The 22,915-nt window shown below is 31.5% G+C and overlaps 1 protein-coding gene across 5 annotated transcripts in view; it reads left to right on the top strand.

Moving 5' to 3' along the window:
* Positions 1–22,915, top strand: part of Dync2h1 (dynein cytoplasmic 2 heavy chain 1) — a 381,051-nt gene that overhangs the window by 169,588 nt on the left and 188,548 nt on the right. For all 5 annotated transcript variants that reach the window (XM_058586626.1, XM_046466604.2, XM_046466597.2 and 2 more), the window contains 6 exons: positions 2,080–2,169; positions 12,930–12,995; positions 14,934–14,984; positions 15,750–15,827; positions 18,917–19,048; positions 20,029–20,101. In XM_058586626.1, coding sequence (XP_058442609.1) covers positions 2,080–2,169; positions 12,930–12,995; positions 14,934–14,984; positions 15,750–15,827; positions 18,917–19,048; positions 20,029–20,101 — 490 coding nt within the window. The remainder of the gene's footprint in view (positions 1–2,079; positions 2,170–12,929; positions 12,996–14,933; positions 14,985–15,749; positions 15,828–18,916; positions 19,049–20,028; positions 20,102–22,915) is intronic.

Here is a 22,915-nt window from a genome sequence, read left to right as displayed (position 1 = left end):
TTATAGTTATATATAATATTGAATTCATTTTGATGTAATCTTACATGAATGGAATATGAATAGCTCCACTTCAGTCCCCATTACTTTGTTTTTTCCTCCCCTCCTTCCTTATCCTACTCCCCTACCTCTACTGTACTAGTCTTCCTTCTATTTATTTACAGTTTTTTGAATTGGTGCACTATATATATGTATATATGGTGAAATTTACTGTGGTACATTCATATATATTCATTGCATATTTTTGTTCATTTCGTTCTACAGTTTTTTTTTTCCCTTTTTTTCTGCTTCCTCCCCTTCTATTCCTTTCCTCTACTCTACTGATTGCCCTTCCATTTTCATGGGTTTCCCCCACTTTTTTCCTCTTATTTTGCTCTAGTTTCTGCATATAAGAGAAAATAATTGATACTTGACTTTCTTGATCTGGCTTATTTAATTTAGCTAGATGTTCTCTAGTTCTATCCATTTATCAGCAAATACCATAATTTCATTCTTTTTTTATGACTGAATAAAACTCTATTGTGTAGATATACCAAATTTTCTTTATCCATTTGTCTGTTATTAGGCACTTGGACTTGTTCCATAATTTGGCTATTGTGAATTGCACTGCTGTAAATATTGATGGGCCTGTATCATTCTAATATGCTGACTTTAGCTTTTTAGGATAATGGTGGTTCTATATTTAGTCTTTTGAGTAATTACCATTCTGCTTTCCAAAGTGGTAATGCTAATTTGCAGTCCTACCAAAAATGTATAAATTTATACAAAAATGTAACTTTTATCCTACATTCTTGCCAGCATTTATTATTGTTTGTATTCTGATGATTGCTATTCTGAGTGAGATGAAATCTCAAAGTAGTTTTGATTTGCATTTTCCTGATTTCTAGGGATGTTGAACATTTTTTTAAATATATTTGTTGGCCATATGTATTTCTTCTTTTGAGAAGTGTCTCTTCAGATCTGTTTTCCATCTATTGGTTGCAATATTTAAGGGGAGAGTTTTTTGTTTTAATTCTTTATATATTCTGGGTATTAATCCCCTCTCAGAGGAGCAGCTGGCAAAGATCTCCTTCCATTCTGTAGTGTCTCTTATCACACTCTTGTTTCCTTTGCTGTGCAGAAACTTTTAAATTTGATGCCATACCACTTATTGATTCTTGTTTTTATTTCTAGAACTTTAGGGGTTTCATAAGGAAATCAGTGCCTGTGTCAATATGTTGGAATGTTGAGCTTATGTTTTCTTCTTATAGTTGCAAAGTTTCTGGTCTGATTTCTAGGTCTTTGAGCCACTTTGAGTTGACTTTTGTACACATTGAAATATAGAGATCTAGTTTCATTCTTGTACATGTAGATATCCTATTTTCTCAGGACTATTTGGTAAAAAGGTTGTCTTTTCGGCAACATATGTTTTTGGCACCTTTGTCAAATATCAGATGACTGTGTCTATTAGAATTTGTTTCGTGTCTTCTATTTTCTTTCATTGGTTTTCACGTCTGTTTTGATAACAATAGCATGTTGTTTTTGTTATTATAGCTTTGTAGTATAATTTGAGATCAGTTATTGTGGTGCCTCCAACATTGTTTTTGTTGCTCAAGATTGCTTTGACTATTATGGGTCTTTTATTGTTCCAAATAAATTTTAGGACTTTTTTTTTATAGTTCTGTGGAGAATGTCATTGATATTTTGATGGGGATTATAATGAATTTGAATAGCACTTTTGGTGGTGTGACTATTTTAGCAATATTAATTCTACCTTAGATAGTGTTTTTGATGCTATGAGAATCAAAATGTTATGGGTGAAATTCAATTAATTTTGTTTTTGGGGGAATTGGAGTACATAAGAGTTCAATATCATTTATTAAAAGTTTTATGCATTTTAGAAAAACACATAAAATTTTATATTAGTGTGTAAATTTAATTCATTTATTTGTTTAGTCCTTTGGGGTTGATGGGCAAAGGTGCTATTTCAGAATCAGTTTTGTGTCTGGAGAAATAATTTATAAGAATGATTAAACTCTGCAGTACCTTTTAAATGTAATAACTTTCCTAATGCTCTTTCAATTATTAAATTGTAATCTACAGGTGTTTGAAAATACAGAACAGAGAATCCAGTCTCTTATAAACTCATTAAAACATATGGTATATGAGTATATATGTCGTTGCCTATTTAAGGTAAGAAGCATTATATTTTTTCACATATAATATACTATATGAAGCCAGTGTGGTGGCATTGTTCCAGCTACTTGGGAGGCTAAGTGAAGAGGATCACTTGTACATAGGAGTTCATGATCTGCCTAGGCAACACAGTGTGACCCCAATTTTAAAGTATATGTGTATATTTGTGTGTGTGTGTGTGTGTATACACACACACAAATTACTTCATTCTTGATTTTTTTTATAGAGTTTACAGTTATATAACTATTTAACCACTAGAATTGGCCTTTTTGCCATTTTCTCATTATATTCATTGCTTATTGGAATATCTTACAACATTCCAGGATTTTGTGAGGTGAAAAGGGAAGTGTGGAAGGGAGAGTAAACACTTGGGTTAGCTGCCTTGGCTCTGAACATTTCAGTAAAAACAGATTGCATATTATCTAAAGGGTTTCTTATCCTCAACCTCTGATATTTTGGGCACATAATTATTTGTTATGTGAGGAGTGTCATGTGCATTTTAGAACATTTAGCAGTGTTCCCGATCTCTGTGAATGAATGCCAGTAGGACTTGCTCCCCTTGACTCCCCATTTGTAAGAGTCAAAACATGTCTCTAGACATTGCCCAGTGTCCCTAGGGTCTTGGGAATAAAATTGTTTCTCATTGCTAACGTTATTAGGTAAACTAATACCTGCTTCTGAGTTAGGAGGAGTTGGAGTAGGTTGTTGTGGAAGCCTTCATATTATGAAGGTTCCAGAGAAACATGCAATAAATAAAATTATAGAAAAAAAAAAAAGAAACTTTTGACCTTTAGAGAAAACATGGAGACTTTTCATTTAGGATTAAAAAAAAAAGTCTTTGAGTGTAGCTTAAGATATAATATTAAAGAAGATAAAGGCAGTTAACTGAGTTTGAGAAATAGTTATCATGGTTCATTTATAAAAAGACTTAGCAAATCTTGAAAATTATCAATATTTTTTTAGAAAGGGACATTAATTTTTATTTTTTAAGAACTTTATTTGAGACAATAATTTTTAAAATATCTTTCAGTATTTTGACAAAGATTATTATTGGGAGTTCAAGAAATTATGCTTGAGCATTTCTGCAGAATTCCTTCTTTAATGGGAACTTGGATTTGTATTTTTCTTTTAATGGTCTTATAATTAGTTCACTATGATTCTAAAATTCACCCTTTGGGTCTCAATTTTTAACGTGTATAAAATGTTGAATTATAAGCAAGTAATGTCAATCTAGTTTATCAGTAAAATGGATGATCTTAGAGGATAACCTTTATAGTGATAGTTTCATTAGTTATAATTCTCGTGATGTCTGTAACATTTGTATAATATATTATCATGTAATAATTAATTATTTTTTATCACACAAACTTAAAAATATTTTCAAAAGGAGCTTTAAACTTTATGGAACTGTAATAGAAAAAAAACCCTAAAGATTAATTTGTTTGTTATAGTCCATTTCCTTTCTCTTTTGTATTCATATTTATAAAAATGTAGTTTTAAAAAACTGATTATATACTTTGTTCTATAGCTTCTCCTTCGTTACAATAGGTCCTAAAGATTTTACCATAAATATAAATATGTTAACCTCATTATTTTTAGTGATTGTATGCCATTCAAAAATGTGGCTATACAGGTTGAATATTCTTTATTCACAATGCTTAGGATCAGTGTTTCACATTTTGGAAACAGTGAGAAGTTTTTTTTTTTTTTTTAACCAGTTAACTCCCACCCATTGAGTGATTAAAGATACCTCTTTCCTTGTATAATTATTAATCTTGGATGTTATCAGTCTTTTTAATTTTTACCATGCTCTGGTTTATAAATGTTGTCTTACTTTTTTTTTTTAAATGTCTTCTCTTGTTTTTAAAGTTTTTTTTTTTTTTTAACTCTCCTCCCTTATCCTTCTGTATTTCTCTATTTTTCTTAATATTTTAAAGAAAAAGCTTTTGCTTTATATAGAGCAAGTCCACTTTGTGGTAATTATGGTCTTTAAGTTTTATTTTTTAATCATTGAACTTACTTATTTTTATTTCTATTTATTTATATGAGAAAATTTTTAATGATATGTTAATCATTTTTATTTTCTAGTTAATATATTAAATTACAGTTTCATTTTGGTCATTCTCAGTAGTAATGTATTTAATGCTTTCCTATTTTCCTTCCTAAGACCTCTACATTAAAATAGACTGTGATTTATAAAAATGTCAAGGAGCTATAGCTATATTAATCTGTTCCAAATTCTTTTGGAAAGTGGATATGTTATAAATAAATCTTATTCTTAAATAGTGCTTTAGGTTTAATGATATCATCCTTCATATTTTTTCCAAATATTAGTAGCTTTTTTTGTTAGTGTCTTATTTCTAAGCTATATATCTGTATTTCAGTTTATATAGTTTCATTTTATTTTTAGCAATACATTATCTTTGCTAATAAGGTTTAAGTCCTATGTTATATTTTGCAAAGTAATTAGGGAAGGATAAGTATTTAGTATGAACATGTTTTGACATGTCAGTGGAATATAGTTAGGGTTACTTCTTTGAAATCACTTTGCTTTTTAAAAAATACATTTAAGTTAGACTAAGGCAATGTTTTGTTATACTGGGAGAGAGGTTGAGAAGCTTTACTTCCTTAATATTTTAGTGCTCAATTGGAGTTTTTCATTGCCTATATTGAGTTTCTATTGTGAACAGTTAAAATCATAAAAAGACAACTATGCAAACTGTGGTTTGCAGTTCTTAGGTCATGTTTGTAATTGATGATGTAATATTTGTTGTGTAAAATTCATTTCTGTTTGAGTAACGTTCAACCTATACAGCATGAATTAAATATTCCATAAAGTTTCAAAAGGAATAAAAATTCAGAAAGCATATTAATCCAAAAGCAATGAGGTATTTCTCAAGTTTTGGAATTATAACTACTGAGAATGGAACCATTTTCAAATTTTTGTGAAAGCTTTTGGGATTTAGCAATCAGTGTAATATTAAACTGCCTGCCAGAATTTCTCTGTGCTGATTTAGCTGTTGTGTTGGTTACAGCAATATGGCAACAATAGATTTTTGAAATAGAGACAGACTAGGATTATTAGCATTCTCATCACAGTGAGCTGAAAGAAAGTTGACCTGGAATAGAAGAATGATTGACTTGTTTTATGGCAGAAAATTTAGACTACCCAAGTAGAGAAAACTATCTAGTAATTTCAGCTTAGATTAACCATGTCATTATTTTTTTCTTCAAAATCAAAAGTTTTTATTTCAGCTGATTAAGTATTTTAGAAAATTGAAATATTTGGTCATTGAAATATTTGGTTCCCTGAAACTTATGATTATTATAAAACTATGTACAAGTTAATCTTTTGCATGTCATTTCTTCCATTTCAGTTTGACCCAGAGTAATGGAAGCTATTGTGAAGTGTTGGTTTCAAGCTAGTGAATCAACAGAAGAGGGTTGGAAGGGAGGATTGGGAGGATATAGTTTTACTGTTTCTTCCTCTTTATGGAAGTATTAAAGAGATTTGAAAAGATATAAAAAGAATGTCTCATGGGTTATGAAGAGAATTTTTTTTCATGCAAACTCCTTGACTATTTTCTGTATAGCTCACTTTACCTTTCTTTTCAAACGAATTTGCTTATTGACTGAGTAAAATTCAAGTGGACACTATTTTAAAATAAAATATGAATAACATCTCATTGTTTTAATTTTACAATTTATTTAATTTTTATATTTTTTCCTATCAAAATGTGTTTTGTTATGTTAAAAATTGGAAATTTTCTCCCTGGATGTTTAGACATGAAATAACTGGTGGTGATTACAATAGTTCTTGATAATTGAGATAATATTTTTATACTTCAATAGCTTTTAAACTTTCAATATCAAATCTAACCATTTGAGTTTTTTGAACATATATTTAATGTGCATAGAATTTCCCATTGAAATGTATGATTTAGCTGTAAACCCAAGTACAAGTGCTCAAGTTCTGTGCTATATCATCTCCTTTCATTAAAGTGAGACTTTTCTTTCTAAAGTAGTATATACTTTTCATTAAATGTTTGATGAAATTTATGCAATAGAAATAAAATAAATGAATTGCTTATATTTTCAACCGTTTCTTAGTCTCTAAGAATCATGGAATTTATGGAATATTTTTAGAGTAATTTTTTTCTAGCATCATATATAGCATATCAGTTCACTACATATGAGGTAGTTATTATTCATCACTTTTTGATAAATGCCTTAAATATTTTGCCATTTATGGCTTACAATAGTCCTATTATACAAAGGAGGACACTACTAGATTTAGAACTAATAACCTTTTGCTGCTCAGATCTAGAAAATGTTGGAGTTGGAATTCAAATTCATTCTATATTATGTTTAAGATATCTTGCTAACAGGATGCAGATGAAACAAACCACTATATCTAGAAATGTGATCTTGATCTCAGGTATAAAGTGGACTTTGAAGATTTCTTCACATCATATTAATTGTGATCTAATACTTTACTTTATGTGTGATATAATGGTTTGGGAGAAATGATTTATACCACTCAGTGGCCTTTTTTTCTTTTTTTTCTTCATTCAGCCAGTTATTCAAGTAGATGACCAGTTGAGATGTTACTTTTATCTACTCCCTTTTCTATTAAAGTGTTTTCTAATAGAACCATTATTTCAATGGAACGAATAATGAGAGATTTTGGGATCGAGGATGGCCAGCATCTCATTGGGGGGTTCTTCTGCCCAGAGGAGACCAAGCCACCTTAAATCTTAATATCTCAAATAATTAACAAATAATAAAACGCAAACACTGAGAAATATATTTATAAACATTGAAGCCCCTGATAGATCTAGTCCACATGGGTTCTTGAACTAGACAACGAGAAAATGGCTCTGGTGGTTTATTTAAGAAGATACATCAAAGGCAGGAATAAAGTTTCAAGGGCCTAGTCTTGTTTCATGATGTCTTGTAGTCAGCAAGTTGGTTGACATCTCAGCAAGTCCCACCCATCTCAGGTGCTGTGTGAGATTTTAGGCAGAGCTTGATGGGGAAGTTCACCTGCATCAGGCAGTCAGTCCTTGTGGGGGGTGCCCCAGAGAATTCCCAGTCCCAGACTTATTCCCTCAGGAGGCTACTATGCGCAACAGAGTCCACACACAAGCCCACAGATGGCTCATGACAGAGGTATAGTAACACAGAATTAAAATGTATAAATTTTTTGTTCTGAGAAGCAAAGTAAGTCAAGAATTTTTAAAGACACCAAAAATATGCTCGATTTTGGATGTTGATAGGATTAAAAAACATTCAAAAAATCCTTAAGCTTGATTTATTATTCATTTGTAATTTTACTTCAACTTAATTGGAAATAATGCTTCTATGTGCTCATACTCATGTTTTTTTCTCCCTTCTCTGTTTCTCTGTAAACTGGGGTTTTAATTTTATTCTTGAAGCATTATTTTTACTAGTAGCATTGTTGTTAAATATTTTGGTTAAATATATTCATTTGTACAACCAGGCAACTAGACAAGTGGTACAAGACTTTTTGCTGGTATTTCTGGCTTTGAAAATCATGGAAGAAAATCTTGGTTGGCCTGGCTTAGGCCATGTAGCACTCTTGTATCACTATCTGTGAAGTGATATAATGTGATTGACAGCACTATAATTGTCTTTATCCCTAAGGCCAGGATGTCTTCTGTGACCAGAAAGCAGGAAGAAGGGTAATCACCCTTACTCACTTATTGACCAAATACTTTGTGTGCCAATTTTTGACAGTACTTTGCAGTTTGGGTGCAGTAATAATTAGCAATGAGTTTACAGACTTCAGTGGGTAATCTGAGGATTATAGAGTGGTAGAGACTTCCTTCATTCCATTAACATTGGGAGACTACTTTGTTCTAAAGTTCAAAGGGAAAAAAATAGCTCAATAAATGTAATAATTCTGTAAGTTTGTGTGTATAGATTTATAAAGAATTAAGTGCATAATTAAAAGATAAAGACTTTAAAATAATACACTAATTGTCTTATCTTACTCATTGTATATTTGTATACCTTAAACTATGAATGTTATAATCATAAAATATCCATTAACTTGTAAAATAAGCATCTCAGTGACTTTTCTAGCTTATCACTATTGAACCCAAACCTGAATTCTGACCTTTTAATACAAAGAATACTACACATCTCTCAGAAGATGTGCCTTGCATTGCTTTTTAATAGTATTTTAATTCACTTAGTAGCTGTTTCATGTACATTAGTTGGTTGTAACTTTCTTTTGACTACATCTTGCATTTTTGCTTAGTGCTTCTGATTTTTATATTTTTAGGGTTTATTTATTCATTTTGTGCTTATTTTCATGTTATAGTTGTGAATTCCTTTTAAACTATTTTTTTTTAGAGTGGTTTTAGAATCACAGCAAAATTAAACAGAAAGTAGAGTCTTCCTCTATTCTCCATGCCCACATGTACCACCCAACCTCCCTCCCACTATCAAAATACTGCACTAGGCCGGTACATTTATTATCAGTGAACCTACATTGACATATCATTTTTAACTAAAGTCTATTAGTTTAAATTAAGGTCCTTTTGTGATGTACCTTCTGTGGGTTTTGATAAATGTAAATGATATACATTCACCATTTAAGCATCAGACAGAGTAGTTTTAATTGCATGAGCCACCTTTTCATCTTTCCCCTCTCTCCTTAACTCCTGGCAAACAGTGATCCTTTTATTATAATTTTGCCTTTTTTAAAATGTCATCTATTTAGAATCTTATTATGTAGACTTTGCAGATTGACTTCTATCATTTAGTAATGCACATTTAAGTTTACTTTTTCTTAGTGCTAAATAATATCCCATTGTCTAGTAGTGATCAAAATTTGTTTATTCATTCACCTGCTGAGGGACATTTGTTTGCTTCTGAGTTTTAGTTTCTGAACAATGCTACTGTTTTTGTGTATGAGTTTTCAGCTCTTTTAGGTGAATACCAAGGAGAGCAGCTGCTGGATTATCTGGTAAGAATAAAGTTTAGTTTTATAAGGAATGGCCAAATTGTCTTCCAAAGTGGCTGTACCATTTTTCATTCCTACCAGCAATGAATGAGTGTTCCTGTTTCTACACACCCTTACCAGCATTTACTATTGTCAGTGTTTTGAATTCTGGCCATTCTAACAGATGCATGGGAGTATTTCCTTTTCATTTGCATTACCCTCTGATATAATGTGGAGCATCTTTTTTTATGCTCAATTGTTTATTTATATTTATTCACTTAATCAAGGCACATCTATTGAGTACTTGTATGTATACACATAAATATCTAACATGTTTTTATAAAATAAATCATACTTTATTTTTCAAAATACTGGATCTGGAGAACAGGGGTGACAAATACAACTTAGAGGAGAAGTTTTTAACACGTGTTTTCAGAGGTTCAGTCCATAGTCAACTGATTCCATTCCTTTGGGCCTAGATAAGCATGGCCAATGGGTGCAACAGAGGAATGCTGTCAGCTCATGACAGCGAGTTAGCAGAGAGAGATTGAGGAGCAAAAGACAAGGCACACCCTCAGTGACCTGTCTACAGTTACCACATAGTAATTCATTCAAGTTATGAATCCATCAAATGGATTACTTCACTGATTAAGTTACAGTTCTCATAATCTAATGGTTTCACCTCTGATCATTCATGCATTGCTATGTGAGCATTTTGGGGGATACCTCTGATCCAAATCATAACAGACTTACTAGTAGTATTTCCAGGAGGATCTTTAAAAAAATGTATCTTTTTCATATGTTATATCTAATATTATTATATTTACCTTTTGTACGTTTATAATCACATACACATACAATACTGGATATGAATTGTTATTTGCGATATAGGAAAAGCCAAATATGGTATACATTAGAACTTGGTTGAAAGGACTGTACTTGAATAGATGATTTCTCTTTGTAAATAAGCATTTACTAAGTTTATTTTTTTTTCTTTTTTCTTTTGGCAATGCTAGTGATTAAACTCAGGGGTATTCTACCAGTGAAAAACATCCCCTTTTTAATTTTTTACTTTTGAGATGGGGTCTCACTAATTTGGCCTTGAACTTGTGATCCTCCTACCTCAGTATCCTGAGTTCACTGGGATTGCAACCACATATCACTATGCCTGACTTTTACCAAATTTCTTTAAAAAACAGATAACATAAGCTTATATTAGAAAATTTGCAAAATATATGTGAGCAAAAAGAAAACAAAAATGACCTATAATCTCAAAACTGAAGCACCAATAAAAATTTTATTATCCTTCCAATTTATTTTTTGAAGGTATGTAATATAGCCATATATGTTTATATAAGCATACTCCTTCTCTTTTGTCAAAATAGGCCATGCTGTATATTCTGTTTTGAATATTATTCATGATAAATTTTTATTTTGAAGGACAATTTGGAATTGTGAATTACAGAGTTTGGACCCAGAATGTTGACTTCTGAGTGACAGCCCATTTCATATCTGTCATTTAATTGGTCTTGATAGCTTCCACCATCTTAGAGTTCTTGTCTTCCAAGTTAAATTGTATGAAGGCAATGGTGGTATATGTCTTTTTGTGTCCTAGGTGGGTCTTTCCCTTGACAATACTATAGGGCACCTCCATCTCATGACACAGGGCAGGTAAAAAAACAACCACCTAGAAGAAAGCAACATGATAGATTTTGAACACTCAGGTGACTTCAGTTATTACTCTTGTTATGAATGATATTTTAATAAATATCCTTATTTCTTTTCTAGGAACACATAACATGATCCTTTTGCATAAATTTCTAGAAGTGAAGTTTCTTGATGTAGGGGCATGTAGAATGTTAAAAGGGAATAAAATTATCTTCAGAATGTACCAATTTTATTCTTCCCTGCAATATAGACTGTCAGTAATACTATGTGTTTTATAAAGGGCTTGGACTTAATATTTTTTTTTAAAATTATATCTTTTAATATTTAATGTAAAATTTCATGTGCTCTTAATAACAATCAGATAATATGTATATATGTATGAAGAAAGAGGTCTCCTTTATAGTTCCCCCTGCAACTTAAGTTATCCCCTTTGAATGGTTATATAACCAGTATTAAAAATTCATTTTATCATTTGAAAATTTACCTGTACTCATAATTATACAAAGTTTATGTTGCAATTTTCCTGTGTATGGATTTTTGTATTCAGTTATTTTTTTAATAGTTTAGTTTTATTTTAATGTGAGCAATTTCTTAATTTTTTTTTCATTTTCTTATATTTCACTAATCTTTTCATCATCTGAATCATCAGCTGAATCTAATTTCAACTAATATACTTTTTTTTCCAGAAATTCTCCCTTCCCTGCTCTGCCTTTTTTAGAAGTATCTGCTTCTGGGGAGTGTTAATCTCTTCTATGTGCTTAACTGTTATTTAATCATACTTATTGTATAGAATGTCTTTCAAATTCTTCTGTTATCTGAAGTTCTTGGGGTTTTATTCTTGTCTGTTGTGTTTGGTGATGCTTGCTTATAGTGGATTATTTTCTTATGTTGGCAGTTTTGGGCTTTTAAGTTTTATCTTTCGGTGTGCTTGAGATATTGGGTAGGTGAATAACTGTCTAAACCAGGTTTGCCTAAAAACTCTTGCCAGGTACCGGAGAAATCACTATTAATTTCTTATTAGTCCCATAGTTAAATTTATCTGTGAAGTTTGTGCTAAGCTCAAGTGTGGTAAATTGTTCAGAGGGTGCTTTCTTTCACCCAGATTTCAGGTGAATTTGTCTCCTGTCTTCTGTGAATATGGCCATACGGCCATAGTGTTTCTTTATAATGTAACTTTTAAGGACTCTAGTTTTAGACCCAGATCTCATTTTTAGAATACCTCTCATGTTGTCTCTGGTAGGGCATAACTTTAGGTTACTGTGGTTGATATTTTTCTTCAACTCAGCCACAGCTGTTTTAATGCCACTCTGGTTTTTCAGTTCACTATTTCTGAGTTTGGGGGAATGTTGTCTCATTCTTTTCATTTTTTTTAAGTGCAACCATGTGTTATATTATCTTTTATCTAAATTTATGTGTTTGTAACTAGAAAGTTTTTATAGTTTTCTGTCTTCCGTCTTGCTGGCACTGAGAAGCCAGTTGCTAATTTTCTATACTAGTTCTCTAAAAGTTGTTGTTCCACAGGTGGAAACATTCATACTGATCAAATAATAAAATATGTTTGACGTACCGCTTTCTTGACATGAAATTATTTTTTGTTTGGGCTTAGTTGGTAAGACTTCTTTTTTTATTTAGTGGAAAGTGAAGTTTCCTATTAAATTTAGGAAGTTAGTCAATATCTAGAAAAGAGAAAATGTTGTAGTTGTGATAGTTACTTGTAATCACCCATATGTTTAAACCTACAAAATGACAAATTGAAAATTGGTAATGTACAAAGTTGATCTGGTTAGTAATATCTGGTTCAAACTTAATAACTGGATTTCAGTTAACTAAATAAGTCATATATATATATATAATATAATATATTATTGAGATATATACTCAAATTAATTTTAGTACTTTCTTTAAAAATTTTATTACTTATTACTTTTGCCTCCCCCCCAACTTAGAAGTGTTTGTTCTGTGCAGAAGATATAGTCTTTATAGTCATTTCTTATATTGATTAAAGTAGGTGATTTGATGACAAAATATACATTTTTATGAGCCAAAATTTAAAGGCTGTGTTTTTCCAAAAACACGTATTTAGAGAAGGCATGATACCATCTGTTGTTCTTTGCAGGCTGACCAGTTGATGTTTGCTTTGCATTTTGTTCGGGGCATGCATCCTGAACTTTTTCAAGAAAATGTAAGTGGAATTGAAGGAAGAAAATTTTAGAGTTACATGAAAATTTTGTGATGGGTATATGTTTAGTTAGATTAGAAGCTACTTTAGGCCACAAATTATGTGTTAATTTATTAATCTTTTACTAAGTTAGAAATTTAGTGTAAAATGCTGTTTTTCAGTTCTGTTTCCCTATTGGTAAACCCAACATTCCAGAGTGATAGCAAGGAAAGGAATCTTGCAACTTATCAAGCTGCCTAAATTTTTCTGAACCTAGGTTCATTTACTTAGTATACCAGAGGAAGCAGCCTTCTTATTTTCCTGGCCTACACAATAGAACCAATAAATAGAAAAAGTGAGAGAATATGGGCATTCAACTACATTCTGTAATTTTTCAAGAGTCAGCAGGTGCTGGGCATTGTGGTGCACGCCTGTAATTTCAGCGCTTGTAAGTCTGAAGCTGGAGGACAGTAAGTTCAAAGCCAGCCTCAGGAACTTTGCAAGGCCCTAAGCAATTCAGTGAGCACCTGCATCTAAATAAAATATGAAAAAGGGCTAGGGATGTGGCTCGGTGGGTAAATGCCTCTGGGTTCAATCCCTGGCACATACCCGCAAAAAATCGTCAGCAGGTGAAGCAAGAGGGTGGGCAATTCTCAGAAGCTTCCTAGAGCCCATAGATTTATGTTAATATGGTTGGTATAATTTATCATTTTTGTCTGTAGTCTTTATTTTTGTTTGCCATACAATGTCCTCTGAAACTTTAAAAGAATCTCCCTTGAGCTAGAGCTTAACTAATCCATCTCTGGTCTACCTATAATGTTTAAAAACATTTATTCACAAATAGTTTTTCTCATAAAGTGAGACTTTCATAGCCAGGTGCCAGTGCCGTACATCTTTGATTTAGTAACCTTTAATTCTACCTGGTCAGACTTTAGCTGTTTTCTGGTATCCCTTCATTCAAATTGTTTAACAAAGGCAGATCATTCATAATTCTGCCCGTGTTCTTTCTTTGTTTTCCTCTAACTCAATATGGTCTGGTTCATTTGTTTATTTAAAATGACCCTCTTTATTCCTATTGTTAACTTCTATGTCTTTCTCTCTTCCTGCATATTTTTTTTGACTATGATCATTATGTTTCATGTAATATAAGACCTTGTATTCCCTGTTTTTTCCTACTAAAATATGAGCAAATCATCACTGAGAGAATGGAATATTTTTCTTATATATTGTAGAAGTAATCACCCCTATTTTAATGATAGGTGGTTGTGTAATTGCAATAGGGAGAGTGGATGGCCAGGATGGGTGGAGACAGGAATTATGTTGCTTTGGTATTTTTTCCAGATTGCTATCCAATATGTATTATATTTGCTAGACTGTGTGTGACAAACAGTAAGATAGTGCTATTTATTATCTAACTTGGGGGAATTCTATGGTGAAGACACAGATTTTCTTGGAGCACTATATTCCAGAACACTTGATTAATCTTGATTCTGTGGCTAAAAAAAAGTGGATTAATGACAGTTTAATTAATGACAGATTAATGACAGTTATTCCAATCTGTAGAAAAAGATGTCAATGGAAGTAATTTTCTGAACTTTACCAATCATAAAATTTTTAAATTTTTGGCATACTTTACCGCTAATCTAATAGTGAGAAATAGCATATTAAAGAACAAATTAACAGGTAGTAAGAAATGTTAATTGAATTACTAATTTAAGTTTTTAGACATTGAGACTAACCTATATGTTTTTGTTTTAACAAAGTGATGCCTAGTACCTTTTATTATTATTTTATATTGGAAAATGAACTCTAATGTTAATATATTAGAAGAAGGGAGTAGATATGAAAGAAGTTTTGTTTTTCTGTGTTCTTAGCTGCATTGTAAGTCATTTTATAGGAAAATTAAGGTAATTTTGTTGACTTTTAAATTTTTTTTTTGTTTTCTTCATTTTTATTCAAAAGGAGTGGGATACTTTTACAGGTGTGGTTGTTGGAGATATGTTGCGGAAAGCTGTAAGTTAAAATAGAATTTATTCATTTACTCCTAGAGAAAATAGTTCTGGCTTTGGCTTCATAAACTATAATTAGCTTCAGAGGAGTTTAAAATTATTGTTGAAATTATATTTTGATTAGAGGAGTGTGTTTTGGCCTCTGCTGCTACAATATGGACAATATATTTTTGACTTTGAAGATATATTGTTTTGGGAATAATATTAAATACTAAGAAATTAGTTTATTTTTCTCAGTATAGTACTTTATTCTAAGAAAAATTTTATACTCTTTAGGAAAATCAAACCTGGTATTATAACTAGGAATTTTTCTTATATAAATGAAATTTAAAATTATTTCTGAAAATTTTTAATAACATTAATCAAATTCAGGTTTTTCTTTAGCTTTTCTGTTTGAATAAATAATAGATAATATTCTTCAAATTAGGACATTGAAAATGTTGTACAGAATGTAGATCATGATAGAAGTGCAAGATATATTTTAAAATAATGTACTTTTAAATCATAGTTTCTTATGACATTTAAGTTTTTCTTAAGTTTCATGAAAAACTAAGTACAATGAAAATAAATGCAATAGTTGTCTAGATAGTTCTCTGTGTACCTTTTGTTACATAGAATTTTGTTATGATGACTTGTAAAATATAAAAAATAGCATATAGAATGAGTATTTTTTCAATTTGTGTCATAAAAATAACTAGTCAATTGCTATTTTTAAACTCTGAATTTATTTTACCTAACATACCAAAGAAAATAATTGTTTCTGTTAAAGGATTCTCAGCAAAGAATACGTGATCAACTTCCATCTTGGATAGATCAGGAAAGAAGTTGGGCAGTAGCAACATTAAAGGTATTCCTTTTCTGCTTTGGGGGGTAGCTGATTTTTTTATTTTTGCATATTTTAGTTATTTCTGTTGAGATTTTTTAATGTTTTATTTATTCTCAGTGTTTATTTCTGTGAATAGAACAACAAGTCTCAGTTGAAACACATCAAAGAATTATTATGATTACTCCATTAATCAATATTTAATTTATTAAATCTGTCATTTATGAAATAACATGCCTTTAATGTTTAGATATTCTAAATATAGTATATCTTTCGCTTCCTTTTTTTCAGTTTTATCTATGTTTTAAATTATTTAGGTCAAAGTCATTTTTATGGAAATAAAAGACAAACATACTTCTCCCCAAATCAATCTATGTGTCTTTCTATCAATCTATCTATCTTTCCTTCCCTCCATCTCTTCTCATGCTTTTCCTTCTTACTCTTACAATATTACAATACCCCATAGTAAAAACAGTTTGAATAGCTAGCAGTTGTTGATACTTATTATTTACAAGGCATTATGCAGAATTTAAAAATAGATTATCTGATTAAATATGTCCAATTACATTATATGTAGCTACTGCTATTATCTTCATGTAACAGATGAAGAAACTAAGGCACAGAGAGATAGTCACTTGCTATGGTTACTTAGAAAGTAGAAGCAGAATTCAAAATTGGGCCTCCTGTTGCATAGTCTGGTTTCTTTTACCACTACTCTTTATGCTTATTTTTCCAGAAATAAAATAAATTACATGCTTTATTTATATAATTTATTATTTTATTCATTAATGATTTATTTATTGCTTACTACCAATCAGCATAGTGCCAGTGACCAAACTTTAGACAACCTTCTGAACCTTCTCCTAGGCCTATCAGTGTACTTCCTTGTGAAATCTAGTTTTAGCAGGAACTCTGCAACATTGGTTTAACCAGAATTTTCCTATTCTCTATGTCTTATCATCCATGATATTTAGTTGGCTTTGTCATCTTCCACTATCTCTCAGGTGATTCTGATCACCTTGACCTGTGTTCAGCAAGAATTTTGTTTAATTGGTTTAGCAAGAATCTTCCTTACCCCCGATGTTTTCTCTTGGCAATTTTCTATTTGTAGACTCCTACTGTGCTGTAAATTCCTGTAAATTCATACTGTATTCAGAATTAAATCCGGTTCTATATTGATATCTCTTTTCCTCTATTGCTATATCCCTGAATAAAATCTGTTTTTATTGCTCCAACTGCTGTTCAGATCTGTTTTTTCCCTCAACATCAGTGGGATGACAAATGTATATTTTAATATTAAGAGACCCTACCATGAATAAACTTACACTGTAGAGATTACTTTCTGATGTGGTGGCACAGTATAAGAGGGATAGCTGTGTGATTTGACCCAGTGTCTAACCTGTAGCTAGAGAGCCTTCTAGCTGTGCTGTATAGCCTATCTCAAATACATGATGATTATATAATGTGTAACACACCTAAATTAGTGGTGAGGGCAACTTACTGATATTAAAGTCAAAAGACTAATATCATGTGTGTTATCCTAACATGCTTACATCATTTATTGAAAATAATTAAATTGAAATATAATTTGTCAATATTGTTTAGTTTTAGATAGGAAAAATGGTGAAATTTGGGCATTATAATGGATTGTTTAGATATGAATATACACATTTGTATAAGGAATTTTTACAAACTAGATTCAGTTTTATGTTACATGAAGTTTAACAGTACAGGTACAGATCTTCTAATTTATCATTATTTTCAGTGAAAATTCTCCAGCTGAATAGCTTTTCATTTATCATCTTATAATTCACCCTTGAAATAAATTTAGGAAGGGGGAACACTGAAGTAGTGGTATGGATATGTTCAGGAAAACCTCTGAATGATGATATTGTTTAAGACAAATATTGAATGCTGAGTAGTAATTTATGAGGCATAAAGTAGGTTAGAACATTTAGTTGTTGATAGACTTTCATTTATATGCGGTGCTGAGAATCACACATGCCAGGCAAGTATGCTACTGCTCAGCCCCAGCCCCAGCCCAGCCCTAAGGTTAGGACATTTAGAGACAAAAGAAGCAGTATGTTCACAAAGAGGGGCATAAATGAAAGAGGCTTAGAAAAATATACATTGTTAAGGATTTGCTATTGTTTCTGAAAAAACAGAGGTAGCTAGAAGCTAAATCTGCAAAGATGAATCTACACACACACACACACACACACACACACACCTGTAGTGCAGGAAAAGAGACCTCAGTGTAGAAGTGGGTTTAATTCTGAATATAGCATGGACTAGTGGAAGTTGATAGTCAAGGAACAGGATTGTGGGGTCAGTAGAAGGAAGATTACCAAGAGAAAATATTGAAGGTATGGTGGGGAGAATTCTGGCTAAACTGATTTAGCAGCATTCTTGCTGAAGGCTGATGAGGATGATTACACACCAAGGATATAGGATGATCAAATACTGAGCATAGAGATATTTGCTAAACTGACTTAGCAAATTTCTTGCTAAAACTGGTTTCTGCAAGGAAGGACATGAAGCCTAAGGTTGAAGCCTAATCAAAAAAAGGTCTACAGACCTGACCAAAGGGTTTTTTTTTTTTTTTTTTTTTTTTGTGTGTGTGTGTGTGTATGAGAGAGAGAGGGAGGCAGGGAGGGAGGGAGGGAGGAGGAGGAGGAGGAGGAGGAGAGAGAGACACCTTGTTGATATTGATATGAAATTTGACATATTTTTGCAGTTTAACATGGAATTCAATTGCAGCAATTCCTAAAATTTGTACTTGATTTTAGTGACAGCATTTCTTTTCTCCACAAGGTGGAGATAGCTAGGTATAAATATTTTTATGCAGAGAAGAGATTTCTTTTGTGAATATTGATTTAGTACTAGTTTGGAAATGTTTTATTTAATGCTGACATTAACACTGGATGAGCCTACCATACTGTTTCTGACCTAGAAATGATCAAAACATCTTGGATAAGCCAAGACAAATCAGAAAACCAGCAATAAATTATTTATTAATAGGGTTTTATTTGCACTTAAAATTTTTTTTTTTAAAATATGTACATGTTCATCTATTTACGTGTAGCTCATTATATGTTGTTTTTATTTTTTAGATTGCTCTTCCCAGTCTTTATCAGACTCTCTGTTTTGAAGATGTAGCTCTGTGGCGAACTTATTATCATAATTCAGTGTGTGAACAGGAGTTTCCATCTATTCTTGCAAAGAAAGTTTCCTTATTTCAGCAGGTAATATTTGATGTTATCAAAATACAAAAAAAACTAATGTTTCATCATTCAGAAATCATTTAAAAACCTTGGTTTTTAGAGTATTATCTAACCTTTAATGGCATGTGGGAGGAAGGATTTTTGTTTACTTTTACCAACTTATCTGGGAAACTTACTAGCAAAATTTCTAAATCAGGTATCTCCCATTGTAGATTTTCTTATTCTTTTTGTCCATGATCCAAATGAGATCTTGCAATAGGAAAAATGATGTAAAAATAAACTAAGATACAAATTACTTTAGTTTTAATTCATTTTCTAGAGTCCTATCAAAGAAAAAGACCCAATGATGAGGAAAGTATTTTTCTAATTTCACTTCAAAATATAATGATGAAATCTACTGGTAGTTTCTGTTCAGTTTGTGGCTAGGCAAAGAATAGAGTGGAAGAGCTCTCTGGGAATTGATGTTACAGGAAATGACCCTTGCGTTTAACTGTTATCTGAGGCTGTTGGCTATAAGATCTGTTTTCCTTTTGTTTTTGTATACACTGAATTTTTTTTCAAGCATGTTTAAAAATTTAAAAATCAAAAAAACCAAAAAGGAATAAAACATCTTGGAATGAAATATACATCAAAGGATAATACATGATTTTAACACAAAAGTAGTGATTTGTAGATTTTAGGCAGGATTTCTGTTACCAGAAATGCTTTACCTGTATTCTCCTATTTTCAACTGCTATTCAGCTCTTAGATCATAGTTAACCCCATGTTTATTTTAGATCATAGGTTTGAGGAAGCAAATGAATTTCAGTAATATTCTGGATATTAATAGATATCTTAGCATATGTCTATTGTGACAGTTGGAAGCACAGTAAACACTATGGAACAATAAGTGTATACATATTTTACTAAACATTTGTTGAATTAGTGAACATTAACTATTGTTAAATTGAAGCTATTATGGGAATTTTACTATTTTAAAATATTCTGTACTTTATTTTAAGGTTCTTGTAGTACAGGCTCTAAGACCTGACAGATTGCAAAGTGCCATGGCTCTATTTGCATGTAAAGCTCTGGGTAAGTGCAATACTTTTCAGACCAAGACCAATATTCTGAATCATTTGTTTTAATTTACGTTTTATTTTATGCTGACCTTAGTTTAGAAATGTTTTTAAAGTCTCTGTTTTTCATTCTTCTTATCTTATAATCTTTACCTGGTTTAAAAAATTCTTCTTTGTTTTGGATATAAGCATGTGTAATGTTGAATTAAACTTGATATTTAATTGATACCCTATATTTAGTAAAGGTGTTTGAGGTTTTGCAAATCACTTTCTTATGAAAATGCTTTGGGTTATTTCTCAAGTGTGAAGATTACAAAGAAGATAATCAAACGCTGGTACCAAATTTCTTCTGTGTAAGTACTATTTGTAGTCACACTTCAGTGGAAAATTTAGACAATTAAATTAAAACAAATGCACAGATACTATAATCTTAAGAAGTAAAGTCCTCAAAACAAGTAATTTTTGCCATGTCTAAAATAAGAAAAATGAAAAAATTTAAATTATAAATTTCACAGTATAGTTTTGTTAATCGTTTTAAAACTGAAGAATTAAGTTATCATCCATTTGGAAATAATTCTACTTTCTCAAGAAAAATTTGGAAAAACTGTGTTAATGAAAGAGAATGAAAGGATTTTACTTGAAGTACAGAGTCATTCTAGAATAATGGATGTTTACTATTACTAAATGAGGTCTTAGAATTATGTTGCAAATGAAAAACTTGTCATAGTTAAAATAGTTTTCTGGCAACTTTCCCCAGAAATCATTATTTCTATTAATTTATATATATATGTATACATATTTCGCTGTATCTTGCACAGTGAATGAAGTTTACTGAATGCAGGCTGTCAGTCGGAATGAGAAAATTAAAAGTTATGATAAAAATAAAAGAAAGACAAAGGGCTTGAAAACAGGTTAAAAGCAGGATATGGTGGTTTGGTCAGCAGGATACGTCAGACCTCTAATTAAGAGCAAGACTCCACATGCTTTATTTTATTTATTTATTTTTAAAAAACTTTATTGTATTTATTTATATTTTATATGGTGCTGAAGCTTGAACCAGTGCCTCATACATGCCAGACAAGCGCTCTACCACTGAGCCACAAACCCAGCACATACTTTATTTTATAGGCAAAAAAACAACAAAAGGATTTATCATGAGAAAAACTTCTTCAAGGTAAACAAAAGTGAAGTTGAGGAGGAATAGGCTAATTGGAGCTTATCTACTTGCATGATATCTTACCTAGCTCTGGACAGCTGGCGCCTCAAAGCTTTTGAGCATGACCATATTTCTTCCACCCCAGGGCAGTAGGCATTTGAATTTTAAGCTGTACAACATCTAAATTTCATGGGCAGGCCTGGAATATGCCCCATCAACAGCAATTACCTGTCAATGAGTGTATGTTTCAGACTTTTAGACCAAAAGAGTCCCAGAAGTGGTGTCTTACTGTTCAAGGCTACAGAGTTCAAAGCAATGATTTATTTGCCATTCTTGACATATATATGCATAAGTTTATTAAATTTTATGTAGAACATTTCTTAATTATTATAATTTACATGTATTATACTCAAGTAAGATTCATATCATATGCATATTTTCTTTAAATTAGTATTTCTCATATAAATAAGACTTTCATGAAATTGAAAAAAATAGGCCCTTTTGTGTAAAACCTTTGAGATATTGAATAATCATTGTCTTGTTAATACATAAAGATACTATACTCTGTATTCTATCCATGCTTATAAAGGAAACCAATCATATTGGCTTGGGACCCACTCTACTCAAATGTAGTTAATAAACTTTGTTGGTAATGTCTTTATATCTCAATAAGGTCATCTTCTGTAGTACTGGGGTTAGAATTTATTAAAATGTCTTTTTTGGGGGACTCAACTTAACCCATAACATTGACCAACCCAGTTTTTCATGTGATCCCTGTCTTCTGCCTCACCAAAATTAAAATGCATGTACACACAGATATTTTGTGTTTCCTTTCAAATTGGTCTACTGATTAGTTGGTGATGGGTATATTGAAGTAAGTCTGGAAATATTCTGTTTTCCTTTATGTATGTTATGGAGAAGAAATGTCTGTGTTTATTTATCTTTGGTAAAATGCTTATCTAGCAGATAATTTTTACTTATGTGTGGCGGAATTTTTATCTACCAAACTTTTGATTTTGAATGATGATATACCCATATCAAACTCACTTAAGTGAAGAAGGGGAATTTATTGGATTATGTAACCAGTATTCAGAAAGGATGAAATAGGAGGCTGGCCTCTGGGCCAGTTGACTTCATGGACTCAAATAAAATCAGTAGACTATTCTGTTTGAGACTTGTAGTTTAAGTGCAAGAAAAAAAAAATAAAACATTTTCTCTCTCAATTTCACCATCAAAAATACTAGGTCTGATTTGTTCAGTTGGAAAACATGTCCACATTATAGTTGTTTGTTTGTTTGTTTATTTTTGTGTACCAGGGATTGAACTCAGGTGCACTACACCACTGAGCCACATCCCCAGCCCTATTTTATGTTTTATTTAGAGCCAGGGTCTCACTGAGTTGCTTAGCGCCTTGCTTTTGCTGGGGCAGGCTTTGAACTTACGATCCCCCTGCTTCAGCCTCCCATGCTGATGGTATTACAGGTGTGCAGCACCTCACTTGGCTCCACACTACAGTTATACCACCAGAAATATGTGGAACTATAGTTTCTTCAAAAGAAACCATGGGTAGGAAAGGAGGTCCAGAAGTAGGAGAAAGAGGTGCTGGTACAAAACAATAGATGTACATTATAATCAGGTTATATCAAGCCTATTTTAACAAATTTTTATTTTAAA

This window comes from Marmota monax, unplaced genomic scaffold, assembly GCF_021218885.2.
Source record: "Marmota monax isolate L192 unplaced genomic scaffold, Marmota_monax_Labrador192_F-V1.1 WCK01_AAM20220418_F8-fsc00045, whole genome shotgun sequence".
Classification (NCBI taxonomy): Eukaryota; Metazoa; Chordata; class Mammalia; order Rodentia; family Sciuridae; genus Marmota; species Marmota monax.
This window is presented reverse-complemented; position numbering and strand designations above follow the sequence as displayed.